Here is a 22,571-nt window from a genome sequence, read left to right as displayed (position 1 = left end):
AGGACCCTGGGATCATGACCTGAGCCGAAGGCAGAGGCTTAACCCACTTAACCCACCCAGGCACCCATCCTCAAAAATTTTTAAGAGTTCCTAAAGATGAAAATGTTTAAGAACTGTTGCTGTAGGGCAATGATCTTCATTTGGAAAAGGCAGTATTGCCCTCATGAGCATTTTTAGAACTTTGTGGAAGAATTTAGTTGCCACAGTTTTGGGGGGGAATGCTATTAGAATTTGGTGGGAGTGGGATGAGGATGCTAAATGTCTACAAAGTATTAGACAATCTTAAATAGTGAAAATTGTCCCAAGTCCTGCAGGATTAATCATAGACATAGATATTGGTTTTAAATCTATTTCATGATTCTCTGAGCCTAGATTGCATTCTGAAATACATATTATTTACTCGAGCCTGCAAACGGCTGCCATTTTACATAGTAAACTCCAAAGACCTTAAGATCGCCTCCACAGCCATATGAATCATGATCTGTTTCCCCATTGCTTCTCTGACCTGTTCCACCATTGTTCCCTATGCCCACTGTGCCCCACACTAACAGGGTCCCTGAGCACACCAGGCCTTTGCTCTAGCTCTCGCCTCTGCCTGGGATACTTTTTTTTTTCTTTTTTTAAAGATTTATTTATTTATCTGACACAGCGAGACACAGGGAGAGAGGGAGCAGGCCTCCCGCTGACCAGGGAGCCTGATGCGGCGCTTGATCCCAGGACCCTGGGATCACGACCTGAGCCGACGCCTGGGATACTTCTTTCCAGATATCCATTTGCCTACTCCTTCACTTCCTTCAGGTGTTTGCTCACATCTTGCCTTCTCAATGAGGCCTGTACTCCAACCACACTAGTTACATTTATAAACGATGCCTCTCCCCCACATTCTTCAAACCCCTTATCCTGCACTATTTTTTTCTATTTTTTGTTAACACGTATCGGTCCCCAACATACAATATAATTGTGTTCAATATTTAGTCCTTTTTTTCTCCCTCCCCACTACAAATAGAATCTAAAAGAGCAGGGACCTTTCCTTTTTTGTTTACATAGTCTGGGCATATAGCAGCACTCCATAAATATTTGTTGAATAAATGAACATATGATTTTATTATAAGCAACTTTTGATGTAGTTCTTCTTTATTATGGCATGAAGACATTATATGAAATTCCAAAGTCATGATTGACTCAGTTTTATTTCAAAACAGTAAGGAAGGCATTACAAAATCTTCAATATGAGAAAGGATGTATTGGGTCTAATGGGCTGAGAGCCACAACTCTAGGGGGTTGATTTTCCTGTCACAAGGTATCCTAACACATGATTTAGGGAGAAGAGGAAAACCCAGTTGTTATTACTCAGTCCCAGAATCAGATCCAGTGGGAAACTTAGTGAGGAATGTCAGTTAATGTATTTGTACCAGTCAGATGTTTAAAATATGTTTAGGTCAGTTGATGAAAAAAGCAAAGGGCAAACCCCATCTCTAGTGATAAGGGAAGGATTGGAAGATATAGCCAACGTATGTGGCCTTTTGTTTTGGTGGACCCTGTGGAATTCCCTCATCTACGTACAACATTGTTGTATATTATGATTGAAATTCCAGTTTGTGGAAAGGACAGATGGCAATCTCGATTATAATTAAAAAAAAAAAAGATTAAAGTATAGCCATTTCAAACTGTGACACCTGAGGAAATTAAACCAAGGGGCTTAATTTGTGCAAAAGGTAGGATCCAAAGAAAAGGCCCCAATGGATATGAATTGCTTTCCATGCTTTTGAAAGCCTTCTGTGTTTTCAGAGACAGGACAACAAAGAGGTGGTCACTGGGTATCCCCCTGCCCACACATTTCTATAACACATCCCATCCAGCAAAGTGTGCTGCTTGTCAGCAGCAAAATGACCCCGGACAAAGCCCACCACTGATGGATCAGGATTAACTTTCTATTCCGGGAGCAAGAATATCATTCAGTATCTTTTGAGTGACTTTAATGCTCAAACCAGTAGTTTGCGCAAACTGAAGCCGTCCACTTGCTCACATAACAGGTAACAAGCAAGCAGGGGTGGTGCAGACTTTCCCACAGTTCTTTAGAAATGTGTCAGTGTTGTGACCTCAAAGAGCAAGGGCTAAGAGTGAGAGAGAATTAGCCAGTCAGCGTATCCCATTCATTCCTCAGTGCTGCTTTGAAGACACCCAGCAAAGATGCCCATCGGAGATGATTCTGACCTCTGTTTTTACTGTTGTAGGAATGGCTTTTCGCCACAAGAATTTAGATGTTAGAGTATATGCTTTAAAACTTATTACAGATTTACTTTTAAGTTCAGATAGAAGAATCTCTAATTTTAAAGCCCATGGGAGAATTTTTCCCCTATAAAGACCCATACGGAGAATAAATAGCCCCTAGTATTTAACTAGATTATGGATAAATGAGCATTGGTCCTGTGCTCATATTTTAAAGTATCTATTTCATCATCACTCCGTAACATATATCTAAGTTGCTGTGTTATAGAGTCCCTATCAAAAGGATAAAGAAACAAATTTAAGCTAAATATTTCTTATGATAAATTGTAACATCTTCTTTTTAGATAATCGTCCTTCTCCTCTAAAACTGTTGGCAAAAGAGATGTGTAATCACCATAGATCGCCAGGGTCATCTCCTCCACTGAGGGAAAGTCTTAGCCTCATTTTCCCTTCTTGTTCTAGAGCGAGAGAATGATGTGCGTCTTTCTCATTGCTCCCGTCACATGCTTCACTTACCTTTACTACAGCACTTGCAGTCCTGCATTATAATTGTATTTACATGCTTATCGTGCCCACTATACTGTGCGTGCCTTGAGTGCTGGACTATGTCTTAATGATACTTATAATTCCAGGGTGAGAGTAGAAGGCATTCCATAAATAATGAACGCTTCAGAAGTATTCTTATTTCTCTCTAGAAAGTGGTCAACATGGAAAATGGCAATGTTCTCAAGCAAGGCTGAGACTCCTTTAGCTGTCATGGCAGTTACCACAATCAGCCCCGCTGCTCCGATCCTTACCAAGCACCGCTGCAATTTCTATCTTGTATCCAAACCCAAATCATTTCCTGCACTGCAAGAGAGATGGCTAGGCACCTTTTAGCCCAAATGGTGGAAGTTAAGGGAAAGCCAGTTGGTACCCACAGGTCAGCTTTAGTCTTAGGACAAGAATGACTAAGAGGGAGACGAGAGATTATATAATCTGTTCCCATACATTTAGGCTGTTTAAAGAGCCAAGTAGTATCAGAAACAAAATACAGTTCAACTTGGGGTGCTGCCTTAATTCCTTGCACTTCTGTGAAATCATCACCAGGAGCAGCTTCGCCTCACTCTTTAGAGCTTTGCAGAACACGGAGTGCTTGGTAGACATCAACACTGCATCCCGTCGTCAGTCCCACTCCTCAGATACTCTCTCGGCAAGCATAGCAGCATATCACGGGTCTAACTAGAATGATAAAAGGATGAAAGGAAGGAATAATTAAGGAGGTAATTAATGGTTAGGCCCATCCCTGGTATTTCTGTGATTGTTTTTGGTTGTTTAAGTGGCACGTAATCAAGGCTGCAAAATGTAGGAACTGAAAAGCCAGTCATTTAAAGCATCATTTAGCAAGCCAGATAAGCACATTAACTATGTGTAGCCACTTCTTTAAAATAAAACTATGGTGAATGCTTTTTAGTGGTAAGTTTATAGAATTTGATATTGTACAGTTACTATTATTTTGGTTGAAATTGCTGTTAATTTTTAATTACCCTTGAATCGCAGCGGCAGAAGGATACTTTCTAAATTAGTCGAAAATAACATAGTGTGTAAAGACCTGATGTTGGCATCCATTACTGATAACTGTAAAAACATAACTTTTTAGAAGGAAAAGATGAATAGAAAATAAATACAAAATTGGCTGCTCTCTCCTGACGTAAATTTTCCTCTTTGCCAGATTCTAGAGAAAGCTCCCCTGAGTACTTTGTTGAATGTTTCTTATCCTGGGGGGAAAAAAAGACTGACTTGGTGAAGCTCAAGGAATTGTTTTTATATTAGCAAATAACAGTATCAGGCATAAGAGATCATTCACTATTGGCATCTTCAAACCCTGTTGGTTCTACCTTCAGAGTATATTTAGAATCTAAGCACTTTCCATCATCTGGATTGTCGTAATATCCTCCTAACTCTTCCCACTCTACCTTCTCCAATGGCTTCTCTCTACCTTATTCTCCAAATAGCAGCCCTCAGGTCATGTCACACCTCAGCCCAAAAGCTTCTCCTAGCACTTGGAGAGAAAGCCGTATCCTACAGAGACCTGACACCCACCCCATACCTCACCCAATACTCTTCCCCTTCCCCCAATTCATTCCTTCAGTCAAACTGGCTTCTTGGATATTCCTAGACATATCAGGCATGGCCATTTCTCTGACTTTTCCATGACTTGTTGTTCTAGGTAGCCCAGAGCTCATTCCCTTGTCTTTTTTTTATTTCTTTGCCCATATAGTACTTCCTCAGTGAGACCTTCTCTGACATTTCTTTTAAAAATTGCACAAACATAGCAGCACTCCTCATCGCCATTCCTATATTTTTCTCTATAGTACTTATCACCTTCTAAAATACCATAAAATGTGTGTATTCCTTGTCTTTTTCCACAAGGTAAACAGCATGAGACCAGGCTTTTCATTATTGTTGTTTTATGTGCTTCTGTCTCCTTAACACATAGAACACTGTCTGGTACATGGTAAGTAATAATTACTTGTTGAGTGAATGAGTCTGTGGTCAAACATTAGCTAACTCTTCCTTTGTGTGTGCCCTACTAACTACTATGACACAGTTATTGGGAAAGGTCTTGCCTGGTGCCTTATATTTAAATACACACACACAGACACACACACACATACATATAGATATAGATAATTTTTTTTAAGATTTTATTTATTTATTTAGACAGAGAGAGTGCAGGGAGGAGCAGAGGGAGAGGGAGAGGGAAAATATCAAGGAGATTCCACGCCGAGTGCAGAGCCCAAGGCAGGGCTCGATCTCAGGACCCTGAGATCATGACCTAAGCTAAAATCAAGAGTCAAGAGTCAACACTTAACCGACTGAGCCACCCAGGCACCCCACATTTAAATATATTTTATTAGAGCTATGTTAAATGGTAGTTTGGTCTAAGGCAAAAGTCTCTCTTTTTTTTTAATGTAAGTACCATTACATTTGGTACAGTGTTTAATATGATCTCTTAAAAATTACCTTGCTTACCCATTTCAAGTTAAAAGCAGGTACATGTAAGAGAATATTTTTGCCAATGATAGAATGCCCCTGAATTTAATCTAGCAAAATGACTGAGAATTGGCCTCAGAAGGTGCTCGCACTATTTTTGATGGGTGTGGCATTGTCTCTAGGGCTTCAGTGTCTTCATTTCTTTAAGACTCCAGATTTTTTGTCAGCAAATATAGATAGAATAATAAAGAAAGTGGTGATTTAAGAGACTTTCCATGTGGTTGAAAGTCTCTTACACAATTGTGTATAGGAAGAAAAAAATCAAGTAAAGTTTTTCATCCTCTGCTGGTAGAAGTTTTTGTTGTTGTTGTTGTTGTTGTTTTTAAAGATTTTATTTATTTATTTGACAGATGGAGATTACAAGTAGGCAGAGAGGCAAGCAGAGAGAGGGGCGGGGAAGCAGACTCCCTGCTGAGCAGAGAGCCCGATGCAGGGCTCGATTCCAGGACCCTGAGATCATGACCTGAGCGGAAGGCAGAGGCTTAACCCACTGAGGCACCCAGGCGCCCCTGCTGGTAGAAGTTTTAAGTAAAATTTTTTTCAGGGCACCTGAGTGGCTCAGTTGGTTAGGTGTCTGACTCTTGATCTCAACTCCGGTCTTGATCTCATAGTCATGAGTTCGAGCCCCGTGTTGGGCTCCACGCTGGGCAATAAAAATAAAGTAAAATGTTTTTCCGCTAGATATTAGTCTCTGGAGTTTGTTCTTTTGTTTTTCTATTGAAGAATTGGGACAGTTTTGACTGAGTCTGTTACACATTGCTGATCACTTGAGGGCAAGTAAAACCAAATCAATTGAAATACAATAGTAATTGAAGTTAAAGCAAGTGAAAATGAGGAAACAGAAATGCTCAGAAGTGCTATCATTCTATAGTTGGTTTTTTGTTTTGTTTTGTTTTGTCTTTTTACTAAATTAAGATTTACATGAATGTACACATATATGAGAAAAATTAAAAGGAGGTCCCAGGAAGAGTATGAATGCTCCCCTTGTCTTTTAAATAAAAGTTACCAACACTAATCACTTACTCTAAAGTTCTGTTTAAGGTGATGACAGAATAGTGATGTTTTTGACATGAATTTCTATTAAATATGGCTTTAATTTTCTCTTTGATCATCAGAGGTAGATATGTTTTATCTCTCCAACCCTTTTATAAATTATTTGATGTGGTGGTGTGTGTCCTCTTTCTTTTTTTTTTCTTTTTTTTTTTTTAAAGATTTTATTTATTTATTTGACAGAGAGAGATCACAAGCAGGCAGAGAGGCAGGTAGAGAGAGAGGAGGAAGCAGGCTCCCTGCCGAGCAGAGAGCCCGATGCGGGCCTCGATCCCAGGACCCTGAGATCATGACCTGAGCCGAAGGCAGAGGCTTAACCCACTGAGCCACCCAGGCGCCCGTGTGTGTCCTCTTTCTTATGGTATGCATATCACCCAGGTACAAAGCTAGGTGAAAAGACTTAATATGGACCTTAAGAATAAGGTTTTCAAAGAATAAGGTTTTCAAAATTGTTTGAATCTACTTTTCATGTTTGTACCTAAATTCTATGGAAGACAATAAAATTCTTGATGTAGCAAATAAAGCCTTTTGCATTGTGTTTTAATGAACAAACTGTTCTTTATGAGTTCTGTTGTTGATGGTGTGTATGTGTGTATGAGTTTAAAAAAAAAAAAAAGGATAATGCAGATCCGAAGACAGAAATAAAAATGTCAACAGACCCCAAAGACTTTCGATTCTCTATTCTTTACTCAAAATTGTTCCCAAGACCAAAAATTGAGAAGACTACCATATTGCTAAATTATGCAAGCATCCTGGGGTATATGAGACACCTGAACTAACTCACATATATTTACTCCTTTTTTTTTTATTATTATATAACTAATAAATTAGATTAAAGGTGAGTCAAAGTTTGTACGGCTCATTTTAAGAATTGCAATATGGAAAGTAAATACACTGCTGTGTGGGAATATGTGGCTTCTCTGTCGCTGAGAGCTAATGGATTCCTTCCTATTAAAATTTAATTGAAAATCTTCAATGATATTTAAGCTTTCGTAGAAGTGTAAACTACTGTGACTACAATTCACAATGCATTTAAAACAATTATTCTTTATCATTAAAGTTAATAATATGCACATTAACCTCGTATGTAGTCTAAATCAATATTGTAGTTTAAAAGATATGACCTCTGGACAGCTTTGTCTAAATATTGATTTCATTGTCATTTGTATAAGGTATCAAACAAATTACATGCTGCACTAATATCATTAATGCTGCCCCCATAGAGCTTCTGACTTTATGGGGTTCTTATAATACAAGACATGACATTACAAAATATTGAGAATATCGCAAAATATAATTGCCAAATGGACAAGATTTGGTTATGGCAGAACAGACTCACTGTAAACAGATGATAACTTTCTAATTCTTTACTCTCAATGGACAAAAAAATATTGCTGTTTAACATGCAGATTGGTCGTCGAGGTTAAGTTTCAAATGGCAGAATTTTTTCTGCCTCCGAGGGTCTAATTTACCTTCCTGTGAGGCCAGAGATATTTTAGGAGGGAATTTAAAGTCACCTTACAGTGGTGTCATTCCGTAACATAGCAGTTTTTGCAACATAAACTTGTTAAGAAACTTCTGTTAAGAGTTACTAATGAGTCGGCGGAGTTGGAAAATATATGCGTAGAAGTGAAGGGGTTGACCCTTTCAAATGATCTTTCTAGCACTAAAGAAAAACTGAGTGAGGGATGGACATGCATCCTATTTTCTCTCATAATAATTATTTCGCTTTTTGTAAAAAAAAAAAAAGTACAAATTGAAATATCAGTTGTATACTTTCCTCTCTCCTCCTTTTTTTCAGGTTCTAATTTGCTGTGAATTACACCTATTGTTAATGCCCTCCAGTTACATCTAACTCTATTTTGATGTTTAAATTTTTTAAGTTGCACGTTACTTTTCATTTTTCATAAAAATTTTCAGGAAAGCGATGTGGCCATGATCATGACACCGTGAACTGTGGGTGTTATTTATACTAAAAATGTTCCCCCTAAATCTCTTGTAGGTAAAAGTGACCCATTTTGTGTAGTTGAGCTGAACAATGATAGGCTACTGACACATACCGTCTACAAAAATCTCAATCCCGAGTGGAACAAAATCTTCACGTTGTAAGTAATTGTTACCTTGAGCTCCTTTCAAAAATGGAGCTAATAATATTTATTTTTGAGATCTTTGTATGTGTGTTTATTCTTAACTGATGAGCAGCTCTGCATCTAGCCTGCCTCTGCTAGCAACAGCGAATATCACAATTGTAATACCTTTCTGACAGTGAGACCTGGGGAAAGAGTATGCCATTTTTCTTTGTTTTCACAGTTTTTGTTTTTGTTTTTTAACTGCGATTTTTATATGGTTTGATGAAGGATTTTGCTCCCATTAACTGAATTGCCATACCGCTTCTTCCTTTTACATTTTCTATTGAAATTCTCCCCAACTGCATTGACACCAGGGAGGACAAAGCTCTATTTGTTCCATTGCTCAAATCAGCAAACAATCCAGTCTCGAATTCAGAGATGCTTTGGCTTTGCTTTGTTGCATTTTGGTACAATAAGAATATTAAGTATTGTCCTAGTTATCAGAACACCATTTGGGTTAATTTTCCTTTTGTTTTAAAAAAGTTTATAAATCTTTTGACCACACACTATAAAAGATGCTGTTCTACACCTTAGTATCTCCTAAATTCAGAGAGAGAGAGAGAGACAGAGTGTGTGTGTGTGTGTGTGTGTGTGTGTGTGTGTGTGTGTTTTAAACTGGGCTTTAGAAATGAACCCTGAACAAAGGAAAACTCTCCAAACAGAGTCCTTCTTAAAAGTTTTCTAACATAGTTTTATTTTTTTGTATATGAAAACTGCTAAATTCCTCATTAATGTCTTATAATGTCTCTGCTTAAGAGTTAGTAACTAATCAGATTTAATTATCTGACCAATTTATCTTTAAGGAATTCCACATTTTTATAAGAGATGAAAGCCTAGTCAGGAGACTTGCACTCCTAAGAAGGTTGTTGAGAGTGTTTTTCTCTGGAATGCATAATTGAATGAATAGGTTTGATTATTATCAAAGCCATTAATTGATTGTGCCCCGATAAAGCCTCTTCTCACATGTGGTTGCAGTCTTTCAGTAATGAATATATTCATTTTTTTTTTGTTTTCTCTTAATTCATGTTTTCTTGGTAAACAGTTTGATCAAAGAATAAATGCTGCCAGCAATCGGGGTTTATTTTTTCAGAAACAGAAATGAAGAGCTCACACAGTTGTTTATTAACATACGTTGTCTTTGGAACATAATGGGACATATTTAATTTCTAAACTCTGGGGTGGTACAGTAGCTATCAATGTTACATTTTCTCCATTTTGTTTTCTGTATTGGTTAATTTTTACCAGAAATAAGTCAATGTTTTGGTAAGAACTGTAAACAAGGGAGATGTCCTACTATTACAAACAACAACAAAAAAAATTTTATGAAATATACTGTGACTTGCTGATATGAAATTTGGTGGAGTTTTGCATGGGGTTAATAGGAAGTAGGAATTATTGTGATAATAATGAGAGGTGAAAGTCTCAAAAACGTCTGTGCCACTCATTGATTTTTTTTACACTAATCCTGTGCCCATCCAGATGGAAAATTATATTTCATTAAAAAATTATAACTTGAAATTACAAAAGTGTTCAAAGTTCCAGATAATAGAACCATCACTGTAGTCTACAAAGGTGCATTATGGGAAATTCTGTCAGATACCAAGCTACCTTGTATATGTGTATGCAAATAGCATACATAAAAACGCATACACACAAAATCAGCTGGAGCCATCTTAATTTTCAAAAGCATTTTTGTTCTTGTCCCCCACTGATGAAGTCTTTTCTTCTTACATATATTTATTATGCAGCAACATTAAAGATATCCATTCAGTTCTTGAAGTGACAGTTTATGATGAAGATCGGGATCGAAGTGCTGACTTTCTGGGCAAAGTTGCTATACCATTGCTGTCTGTAAGTTTTATTCACCTGACACACTGCTCTGTGTTGCTTTTGCTCAAGGAAAAAAAAAAAAAAAAAAACACCTCAGCTCTGTATCTGTCATTTCTCAACCAAGGTCTGTAATAAGAACACTAAAAATTTTAACATACTCAATTCACGGCCATGTTGAATCCCATGATAGTTAATTTTTCCTGACAGACTTGATCCTGGTAATGAACAGGTACTTGTCAGAATTGCCACAGTTGTTTTGGGTTCTCTGTCAGTTTCAGCAGCTGGGGGTCAAAGGTCACCGAGGGAGTGTATTCAGTAGAGACCGCGAGACAGACGGCTGTCATGTCCTTTTCCCGCAGATTCAAAATGGTGAACAGAAAGCCTACGTCTTGAAAAACAAGCAGCTGACAGGGCCAACAAAGGGGGTCATCTATCTTGAAATAGATGTGATTTTTAATGCTGTAAGTCTTAACTTTGGCTTTTTTGTACTGCTAAAGAGTTCAGTTTCATGAAAGCTTTTGTTCCTGATTTGTAGAGAATTTCTGTCATTCCTCATTTTCTCTAAACCTTGATGTATCCTGGAGAATACGCTTCTGCCACTGGCTGGCACAGCCACACTTTCTGTTATAGTTGGCGGCTGCCACTGCGGCTGTGCCGCGGCGGCTGCCTGCCGGCGTAAGAAACGGAAGCGCGTGCATGTGCCACTGTATACATTTATATTTTATGAGCACAGCAGCCAGGACTTTGAAACTTTAGAAATTATTGCAAATTGAACTGCGTGAAAAAACTTGTAAACATTTGTAATATATGAATCCATAACAGACACATATGTTGATGTATAGGTGAAAGCCAGCTTACGAACATTAATACCCAAAGAACAGAAGTACATTGAAGAGGAAAACAGACTCTCTAAACAGGTAAAAAGCAAGGCAAGATTAATCCCTCTGGGAAGACCTGATTATATCTGTAAAAACATCTAGGTAAATTCAAATAAACTTTGGAAGTGTGGAGGGGGGAAGACTAGGGGATTTTAATCATCTACTTATGGGAAACGGCTCTTTTCTTTCTTTTCTTTTCTTTTTTCTTTCTCTCTCTCTTCCCTTCCTTTCCGTAAGAGATCAAACAAGGACAATACCATACTAATAAATTGGATGGGGGTGGTCAGAATGGAGAGGGGATACTGTAGGCGTTGCGTAGAATGGATATGTATTCATGCATTAGCCAAAGACTGATCATTTTGAACATAAAATACTGTCTGATTGCCATGGAATGTGTAAATGAGAACACCAAAGGCTGAGGTTCAAATAAATGTCCAGACCACCCACAGGTATGATGCAGGTGTGTGTAAATCGAGCCCTGGGTAATGCTCTTCCCTCTAATCCACAAGAGAGGGGGCTCCATCTTTTAAGGGAAACCTTCCTGTTAATTAGATTTTGGCTATGGACTTTTAGAAGTGAACTTTTATTGGCACTTTTAGCTAAGAAAATGGAAAATCAGCACATCTGATTTTTCTGTCATGACGACATTTTAAGTAAGGCTCTATATCTCGTAATTAGATGGAGATTTAAATTAGGTTTGATATCAAATTAAGAAAGGGTGCTAAGCTACCTCCTTAAAAAGATGTTTACTTCCAATTAACGCAGCTAAAATAAAATGTTTTTGCTATGGCTATAAAGTTTACAGAACTCATTTGTGTGTGTTAAAATATTTAACAATTTTCTGTGCTATTAGAAGACTAAAATTAGTTTTGTTTTTAATCTAATCAATTCACCATAAACAGTGGGATCTTGGGTTGTTTAAAGACAGTGCATGAATTACAAATGTAATATCTATCTAAATAGAAATACAGATTACACTTTTTTCACAATTATAGATAAAAGTAATAAAAGTAGCTCTAAAAGGAAGGTGATCAGGGGAGGAAGCAAGGAAGGAAACAATAGGGTGACTATTTTCATGAAAGAATTTCAATTTTAAGAACTTGTTAAAACTGGTATGCCTTTCCATGCATCTATATTTATATACACACATATACGTATTTTTTCCAAATGACCTCAGGAGGCTTTACATAACTACTTCTTTAAAATACCACACCAGTATTGAAGTGTATTTGGCATTAGCAAATTATTAACCTGCAGACATAATATTCTAATTATTAACAGAACTGTAGATCATTTTTTGTACCATCATCTAGTATAGGGGCTATTCTTTTTATGGTTGTAGTCACGTCTTGTTTTAAATGTTAGATTTAGATGCTATCAGTTCTCATGCACCTTTTTAATGAAAGATTTTGTAAAGCAATTGGATACCATAAATTTTTTTCTAACTCCAAAGTTATGAAAAAGCAATGAGAAAATATAGGTTAAATTGATTGTGGAAAAGAGAGAGAGAAAGAGAGTCTGAGAGAGAGACCAAGAGACAGAGGCTGAAAAATTGATAGTAAATAAGGGAGATTCTTACAAAAATGGTGAAAATTTTGTTTTCTGTAATAAAGCAATACTTGACAGGTTTTTCTCCAGACATGAAATTAAAACATTTTCTGTTATCATTTCACTGTGAAATATCTTGAAGTTAAAAAGCATTTAAAGAATCTTAAAATCACAATGAGATTGAAGAGTTAGAAAATGTATTAAAGGTTCACAGTATATAAATGTTTTTAATCTATCAGAGATTTTTTTTCCTTTTGAACAAAGGTAGCCCAACCCACATAATAATATTATTTAAGAAAACATATTTCACTAAGAAATTGCTCTTGTAATTCAGTTCTTTCTACTCTCACCAGACATACTTCTATTCCTTTAACTCGTGAGCCAAATTGCTTGGTATACTCTTACAACTTTATTAACTTTCTGAATCCTTTTTAAATCACACTAAGCTTGAAGAATTTTGTACCATATCTGATGGTTTTTGGTCTTGCAAATTCTGATAATATTTTCATCTTCCTTACAGCTGCTACTAAGAAACTTTATCAGAATGAAGCGCTGTGTCATGGTGCTTGTAAACGCTGCATACTTCGTTAATAGTTGCTTTGACTGGGACTCACCCCCAAGGAGCCTCGCTGCTTTTGTGGTATGATAATTCTTTATTACTTACATTGTTATTCATTAAATTCAGTAATCATAGCTGCATGTTTCTGTGGCTATAGTAACAGTTATGTGCATGTGGCCATTTTAAAACTCCTATTTTAAGACTTGACTGGACAGATTTGCCGTGGGCAGGAACCTGATGGATCGTTCAAGGTCCGAGTCCAAGAATATACATCCCCCCCTCCCCCGCCAGACTTCCGGAAGGCAAGATATCTCAGCCAATATATACTTTTCTCCGTGACAGTTAAAAAGGAAAATTTTACATATTGCATAATTCCAAATCCCAATAACAGAGCCAAGAAAAGTCCTTCGTGTTAAAAAAAAATTAATAATCTTGACCACCCTCATTTTAATTTTATTGTTCTACAGATTTTTTTTTCCCTCAAAATAGGAAAATTGTTGGCAGTAGGATGTTGGTTGGTAATGTAAATTTACGTGAGTCAATTGGAAGTGGATGTGACCTATTTAAGAGACGTTTTATTGTTTCTGAGATTTTCAGTTTTTAAAAAGGCACAAGTGAGAATTTGATAGATCCAAATAGTCCTCTAACAATGTTCATCTTGTGGCCTTTTACTTTGGTTATTTAAAAACTGCTGATGGGACCAACTTGCAGAGCTCGAAAATCTGAGAGAATACTTTCCTCTGAGCTTTAGCTGGGATTTTCTGCTCTCACATGAGTTTTGCTTATTCAGGATTTCAGTCTGAAGTGGAGTCCTTCTTTCGAAATCCTTTCTTTTATTGTCATATTTGTTAGAATATGAGTATCTTATGCTTTCTTATAGTTTCCAGGTTAGCAGAATATGACTTTGTTATGGGACCTTACAAGAAGAGCCTTAATTATAGTAACAAATCAACATTTTAGTATTACCATTCAAATGAGTGTATGCACATCTGTTTAGCACTCTGAGGTCTGTCCTCCTCTCTGGCCTTGTATGGGACTTTCATTAATGTCTGAGCACATGGAACAAAGAGTGAGTATGTCCCTTTGTGTTGTAAGTTACCAGAAAGTTAGGCAGCCAGCCTCCCATAGACATGTTGTTGTCTCCTTAAAGAAAGCGATTGCCATCATTAAAATTTAGAAAAGAAAATCTGCCTCTTTCAATATTCTTTTATTTCGTGCCTTTATGAAATAAATACATTGAAGTACAGTTAAGCAAACTTTATTATGATTTTTCACTATCATAGGGGCACCGTGATGTTAATGGGGAAAAATGATACTGAGTTTCTGTGCATATTTTATGCCATTACTTCCAGGTTCCACGGGGCCTTGTAACAGATGCAGTAATATTCTCCTGAAAATGCCATGATGCCATCTTTGATTCACTCTTTCCAAAGTCATTCCCCACAACAATTGGTGAAATTTGAAAACAGAGAAATCTCTGTAATTATGTCATTTGTTCAGGAACATTCATTTTAAATGCTTTAATATGACAGTATGTTGTGTAAGTCTTCATAAACTCCCTCTGGCTTCTCGAGGTCACTTGAAATCAATTCAAGATGGCAGACATTTTCCCCCAATTTTCTTCTGATTAAAAAAACAAAAAAAATCAGGCACTGAAAGTCCGAGAAACTTCAGTACAGTTATCTGATAATACCTGAGTGGTTTCTCAGTAAGGGAATCAAAGTTCACCAGGGAGGGAAGATGATAATATCATCTATCAACAGCCTTGGTTGTACAAAACACAAACTGAACGCAAGATGCTTGCGAAAGAGGGGGGAGGCCAGCGCGAAGGTAGGAAAGGGCCCTGCAGACACTGCCGGTGAGAAAAGAGGCCTCACAAGCTGCATGTGAATGGGCAGTAAGAGTACTTTCGAGAGGAAACGGTAGTATTAACTGGTTCATTGAGTAGAAGCACCAAATCATGATCTACTGAATGTGATTGGAATCACGAATGGCAGAACTGGACTGCGTTTATCTAGACCTGAGCTGGGCATTCCATGAGAAGGGGGGCCTGCCTTTTCCACCTTGGTACTCCAGCATCACTTGCAGAGTAAAGTATCTAGCACTTGGCAGGCTCCCAATATAAATGGCTATCTGAATCAGTAGGCCAGCCAGTAACCAGCGATCGGTCTGAAAATTTTTTCTAAAGTGGAGTAAGTCTTCTTGAATGATAAGGCTTTGCTCTAGTAAAGCTGGTTATTAAATGATGATAGGCACAGATTAATGCTCTGCAGCAATTTTCCCTAGACCTTCAATTAAATTATAATGAACTGAATCCTCTAAATAATAATATAATAATCCTCTATATAATAACAACTCATGTATAATAATATGTTATATATGCTAGATATATGTTATACATGTCATATATATAACAACTCATATGTAGTAATACAATCCTCTATATAATAACAACTAACATATCCATAATATGTTATATATATAACAACAAATATATATGTAATATATATATAACATAATAATCCTCTATATAATAACAACAACAACTCATACTTGCTGAGCATTTATGTGCCAGGAAATTGTTCTATAGGCGCTAAGGCATGAAAGTGCTTTTCATGAATAAATGAATCTAATATTCCCTACTAACCTAATTATAAGAGAGATACTACTATTTTCCCGATATACAGAGGAAAAAACTGAGGCACAGAAAAGAACCTTGCCCAAAGTGCATAACAGATACTATTTTCTTTCCAAAGGAGCTTTTAAAATATACACCTTGTAATTTAAGTATCATAACAGTTCAGGGGGAAAAAAAAAAAAAACTGTTGTAGGATTTTGCTTCGTCTTACAGATATGAAATGATGTATTTAAAAAGGAAATGTTTCAAAGATCTCATTGCATAACTGGAGCCTTTTAGGCCAGTTTATTGAAAAGAACTGCTTTCCATTAAGAGAGGAGTATAAGCAGCACCCCATTGTTACAAACATATTGTTCCCATCATTCCCTGTTGATGGATCTCGGGTCTATTATTATAATATTGGTTCCACTTGGCCCACTTTTTCATAAATGCAGCTGCTTCACGGAGCACACGCATTTGTACCATTATGTGGCTTGGTTTTAGGCCCAGATCAGTAAACTTTATAATGTTTAAGTGCCTTTTTTCCCCCCTATTCCGTTTTCTTTTTCTTTGCTAATTTTCTATCCAAAAATAAATGTAGAATAATGAAATCAAAATGGAAAAACAATCATTTTTTTGGTCCCAGTGTCCATTAAAGTGGAAAGCGTAAGAAATGCAGGGTTAACGCTGCTGCGGCCTCTCTGGCACTGCCTATGTGTTCTGGGGAAGAGACAGAGCCGGCCGCCGAGATTAGAAGCTGCAGTCGGCCTGGGAGGTGAGGGATAAATAGAGGCGAGCATGTTCCTGGGAATGTCCTTGTTATTGTGTGCTGTGAATTAGGTTTTTAAATTTTACTATGAATATTGTATGCCTAAGAGCACACACAGACGTGTGTGGCGCGGAAGGCCCTGCTCATCTTTCGGAATCATCTATTGTAGACGTGGAAATGTCTCATAAATTGGGTCTAATTTTCATCAGGCTCTTGACCAGACATTTGTGTTCTCGTGGATGTCAGTGGGTGCAACACGGAAAAAAAAACCAGAGTGCACACTCTCTTTCTCTTCAGTACTGTCATTTCTCACTGTAATGAGCACAAAAATAATTGGACAACTGAGCTATCAGTAAAAGGACACACTTCAGTGTGTGTCAGAGAATTATTTTACAGGACAAACTTTAATCTTTAAATGTGATTGTAGATAATTTGTGGTACCATCTGTCCATTTGGAATTGTTTTAGCCTTTTCTGTCGTTGTACAGTGAGTGCCGCTGTGTTTAACAGTAACATTTGATATTTTACACATTTAATTTCTGTTCTGCTGTGTGGTCCTTAGGGAATGGAACGCTAGTGCTACATGAGAGAGACAAAGTATTGATCAGTTAACATTTCAGCTACATTTATGTATGTTGCAAAATTAATGAAAATGCCAGACAAAAATGTCAGAGTGCACAAAAAGGTAGAATTTAAATTTGGTAGTTTAATGAAAAGTTTAAGATGTGCATTATCAAAAATGTCCTCTTGTCTTTAAAGTACAATTCCTAACAGAATAACTACGGGGAGACACATATTTTACTTAGAGAAACAATGAACATGAATTATGAAGGGATGTCAACCCCTCAGAGTACCTTGTGTTCCAGAACGGGCATGTTTGAATGCCTAACTGTTACTCATAAAATACATTTGTTTCTGTTCATATCTGGAAGGCTGCTGGCTTCCACCCTCTCTACTGACCAGCCTATGAGGCAGGCTTCCTACGGAGACTCTCCCCCCACCTGGGTTTGCCTTGGTATCCCTGGTGTTCCTTTTGTGTCAAAACTGAGAATTCCCTTTCCAGCAATTCATCCAGGCCACTCTGGTTCATTACTTGTTCCTTTCTGGGTCCCTTTCAAACGCCTGGTTTTCCTTTGCTTCCAGATAATTTGTGTTTCACCTTCATTCAATCCCCATTTTAGTAAAGGATCACACTCGGGACAACAGCTACTCTCAGAAAAGCTGGGCCATTATTCAGGAAAAGAAAAAAAAACAGAGATGATGTATGCAAGGAATGACATGAAGCAGCTCTGTGTAGCCAAATGATTTAAAAAAAAAAAAATGGAGGAAACATCAGCAAGGGAGGAAGAACTGAACTTGCACAGGCATTGGGAATATGATACAACGATCTGAGGACAATAGGCTCGCGAGGATACCGTATCAAGTATTTTCTGTGGAGAAAGCCTGCCGCTATCAAACAACATATGGATTTTTCTAAAAGTTATTACAAACAATAAGGACATTTTCAGTGGCCTTCACGTTCAAGGACTAAAAAAGGGGATGCTGTTTAAGAAGAAATATCAATGTGAAAACAAAAGCCTATCTACATCTGCATGTAGTTCGATTCTCAGCATTCATGTTAGTAAGCAGTGTCGGGGGTATTGTACTGTACTGGACATAGGGAAGGTAACTTTAAGATTCCAACAGAAATTTCTGTTTTCATCTTTTAAGAGACACCAGTAATACCACACCAACAAAATTACACTCTGAGTCTATGGCAGTTTTCAAATGATTTTTATAGAAGCCTTTGTTGTTGTTGTTGCTACAATTATTTTTTTAGTGCTAAGCAGAAAAATTGGAAATGTTCCAGGCATAATTGTTGTTATTTTCCCTGCAACAACAAAAACAGAAGGACCCTCGAAAATCAAAGAAACAAGTACTAAAGCAAAATGATCTATAACTCATGGTCCTATCCTTGCATTCTCTCATTTTCCTAAAATTATGTAAATCAGACTTTCCTTTTGTCCGCCCTTCTTCATTTATGCTTTCCTCTGAAAACAGTTATTAAGTTTACAAAACAATACTTCCCATCTAATTATACGAAGCTTAAAGGTACATTAAACATTTCCTTTACGAATGTGTGAAGAAAGAAGGAAGCCTATTTGGAACTTTGCTGATTTACAAGATAGTATACCTCCAAAATGACCTAAAATTCCTTCCACATGGTCAAAGACTATTGAAACTTGAAGATTTCAGTACCACAACTTCCTTTTCAGTAAATAGATTATGTGTCCAGTTCATATGGATATACTGATACTTTAAGTTGATACTCAAACTCTACATCTTTCCCCAAAATTTATCTGAATTCCAAGGAAGAAAAGAAATTTTCAAAAAAAAATTTCAAGCATTGGCTTATACAAAATTGGGTTTTCTTAGGTGGTACCTTTCACAAAGCACTGCATATCAATTTTGGCAATTGCATAAAAGCCCCTCAAGAACCACAATTTAGAAGTGGGTTGAGTTTTAGGATTGATCACAGTTAGCTAGAAATCAACCATGAATCTTAGGAAATGTAGCAAATCAGGTATTAATGGAATGAAACATTTTGACTAGATTTCTCTAATCCTTCTTGAGGAGTGATTCTCTAGCTCAGTTGATAGGTCTATTTAAATGTGTAGTTTTTTGTTTCATATTTGAGCTGTTCCATCTACAAAGCCAGCACCTCCTCAAATCAGTGCATCGTTCTCTTTAAATGATGCCAACACCCTTTTTTTTGTTGTCTGTTTTCATAGATGTCAGCAAAATGGCCTCCCTATCTTTGGAGGGAGATAATCACCTAAGACACACAGTCTACTACTCTCTGAAAAGCTTATTCCTCTGAAATTTCATTGTCTATTTACAAAGAGAAGAATTTAATTCTTACAGCATGTCACACACACATTTTTCTCTTATCTCTAGTCTAGTCTCCTTCCTTTGTCCCGGAAGGTAGGAAATAGTAAAATGCTGTCATCTGGGACATATTCTTCTATAGATGGTTTGGGGAAAATTAAAACTATTTCACTTTTTCTCAGGTGGAGTGCTATTGCACTATTTTATAATCAAACATAAACTGCAGATATCACAAACATAACCGTGATACCTTATTGAAGTCAGGAATTAGCCTTCTGGTGAATCTTCACGGTTTGTGTAACCAACGCTGGGGTAGTCGGGGACACCAGGGGCTCAGTGTGGTCTCCTCCTGGCTGTATGGCTGTTGTCCCACTTTGCCGCAAGCATTACTTCTGAGGTAGTTTCAGCCTCGGGATCTTAATGAGACCCTTTACAAATATGCAGCTTGGTCCAGATTTTATAACTGAGTTGACTTAAGGATCAAAAATTATAAAACAATGAAATCATGGTCTGTCCTCAGATTCCTAAACCAGTGTTTTTGTCCTCTGAAGAATTTTCTACCTTCCAGCTTCAATTTTAAATTGTTGGTGACAAAAGAGCAAGCCGCATTGTGTTGTGAAATATTATCATGTAAAGTGTTTTTGCAAAGAAAAACATTTAAATGAAGGAGATAATTATATAATTTATTTCACTAAGATTTTATAAAGTAAGTAATAACTCCTCTGAAAGATTGTAAATTTTCACAGAAATGGGGTCATTAAAATACTTCAGTCAGTAAGTTTACTCTGCACATATTTTCATGCCCCCTTGTATCAGGTAAATATTAAGAAATAGGCATAGAATGCTTTCTTTTGTTCCATTTTTCTATTTTGGCCAGTCATGAAGATATACCTTAGAATTATGAATGTCTTAAGAATTAATTTGCCTATGTTGATAAAAATGTTTAAAAAAAAAAAAAGAGTTAATTTGCCAAGGGAGAAGCCGACCTGAAATGTTAAGAAAGTTGTTTCTGGTTGCTTTTGTTGTTTTTGTTGTTGTTGTTGTGGCTCCTTCTCTTGCCCTCATTTTACGACGTTAACCGTTACAGTCAGAATTGGTTGTACACCTAGTAGCTAAACTTGCCGTTAACAGTTCTGGGAGTTACAACTCCACATTGTGCCTTCTCCTTTGCTATGACAACAGAGGTCCAACACTCAGCAAGGGGTAACATCAGCGATCAGTAAGAGGAAAAATGAAGGAGTAACCAATTCTCATGTTCACGCCAGTCATCAGCTATAGGCTCAAAGGGACGTAATGAAGAGAAAATCAGAGCAAAGCTAACAAGCAAAAAAAGATGGAAATTATATTGAAGTGTCAGTAGATAGTTGGGTGAAAATGAAAGGCAACCTTGATTTTAAGAATGAAAAAGAAATGTTAGATATAAAACTTGGTTTTTATTTTATCTTAAGTCAGTATTTCTCAGTGGGTTTTTTCCCCCCATATTCAACCCCTTAAGAAGAAAATTTTTGTTAAATGAGAGAAAATAAATGCTAAGGAATAAGATTTTCTCAGGGAATGTTGGGTTTTGGAAGGTCACAAATCATTGTAATATCTAATTTTTTTAAATTCTCCCCTATGAACCAATTTTTGTCCCCATGGGTACCATATTGCCCCCCCACTGAGAATGCATGCTTGTAAATGAGGTTTAATGTGAGGTTAACTATGTTTTATTTTTGTGCTTTTGGTAGTGAAGTCTAGTTTGGATTTTCTGTAGTTTGCATGCAATAGAAATTATTCCCGTAGGTAATCAGGCTAGAGAAAGATAATTTGTGATCTCTACACAAAATTATTGAACTACATTAGAGTCCAATTGAAGAAAGGATTTTGTTTGGCTTCATAGAAATTAACGAATTGCATCTTTCCCTTAAGAAAACCCACATGAGAGTTTTCTTCTCTATACCAATTCCAAGGGTGTATTGTTGCGGTTCACTGAAATGGAGAAGTGGGGTGAACATTAATTCTGGCCTAAGTAATATAACCTCCATCATTATGAGGGTTTGATGGGTTTTGTCTATACATTGCACTGTATTTATGACTAGTAGATACTCTTTATATTCTTAAATGAATATCATTATATCAGAGATATAAAAGCATACTTCGTTAGGCTTGATGACCTATTAGATCTTCATTGGAAGGGAAGGAAAAAGGTTGAGGAATAGGAAAGTCATTTAAAACAGTGAAGATACAGATGTTACTGGCTATTTTGCATGTCAAGTTGTCTAATTCCCCATAGAAATCAAAAAACTTTTACTATTGCAATTTATCAACAATATATAAATATATGATGTTTTATATTCCACTTAGCTCTACACAAATAATTCTAGGGTACTTTCCATTGTTAGCATTCTATACATTTCTTGCCAAGTAGACTTCAGGCAATGCTTACATGTTTGAAAAAAGAAATCTATCATTCAGTTTTGTCATAAAATGTTGGTGAAGTAAATATTACTTTCCTTAGTCAATTACAGAAATCTTTTAGATTTAACTTAAAATAATAGATTGTTGGGCGCCTGGGTGTCTCAGTCAGTTAAGTCTCTGCCTTCAGCCCAGGTCATGATTCCAGGGTCCTGGGATCAAGTCCTGCATCAGGCTCCCTGCTCAGTGGGGATCCTGCTTTTGCCCTCTCCCTTTGCCCTCTCCCCTGCTCATGCCCTCTCTCTCAAATAAATAAAATCTTCAAAAAAAAACTTTTTTAAATAAAATAATAGATCGACAATGTTAAAAGTAGTCCATTAATTATCCACAACTTAATATACTGAGGTTCTATGAAGGAGGTGTTACATTTTGGAGTAATATTAGTAAAGTGGTGGCTGCTACTCAGAGAAAATTAATTTATAAATGTAGTAGTCCAGATACCAGCATTCTCTTTTCTTAGCCAGGTGGCAAATTGGGCATTTTTGTGGTTGTGTTTAAATTATTTTAAATAGTTTGATTTTTCATGGTAAGAGCGTCTAGGGTGCCTCAGCCAGGAGGCTGGTATTTATAAAGGAAACCTGTAACCTAGGTTCCACTGGCTTCTC

General features: G+C 36.9%; 1 protein-coding gene across 17 annotated transcripts in view; it reads left to right on the top strand.

The window, feature by feature from the left end:
• The window catches only part of MCTP1 (multiple C2 and transmembrane domain containing 1), a 521,742-nt gene that overhangs the window by 347,251 nt on the left and 151,920 nt on the right, over positions 1-22,571 (top strand). For 15 of the 17 annotated variants that reach the window (XR_007127466.1, XM_047730108.1, XM_047730107.1 and 12 more), the window contains 5 exons: positions 8,318-8,420; positions 10,193-10,295; positions 10,634-10,735; positions 11,117-11,191; positions 13,221-13,340. Coding sequence is in view for 16 of the 17 variants with exons in the window: in XM_047730108.1 (XP_047586064.1) it covers positions 8,318-8,420; positions 10,193-10,295; positions 10,634-10,735; positions 11,117-11,191; positions 13,221-13,340 (503 nt within the window). In the remaining variant the exon portion in view is untranslated. Of the gene's footprint in view, positions 1-8,317; positions 8,421-10,192; positions 10,296-10,633; positions 10,736-11,116; positions 11,192-13,220; positions 13,347-22,571 lie in introns of those variants that run through there. The other 2 variants (XM_047730101.1, XM_047730112.1) reach the window with 2 other exon arrangements.

This window comes from Lutra lutra, chromosome 5, assembly GCF_902655055.1.
Source record: "Lutra lutra chromosome 5, mLutLut1.2, whole genome shotgun sequence".
In the NCBI taxonomy this organism is placed as follows: Eukaryota; Metazoa; Chordata; class Mammalia; order Carnivora; family Mustelidae; genus Lutra; species Lutra lutra.
This window is presented reverse-complemented; position numbering and strand designations above follow the sequence as displayed.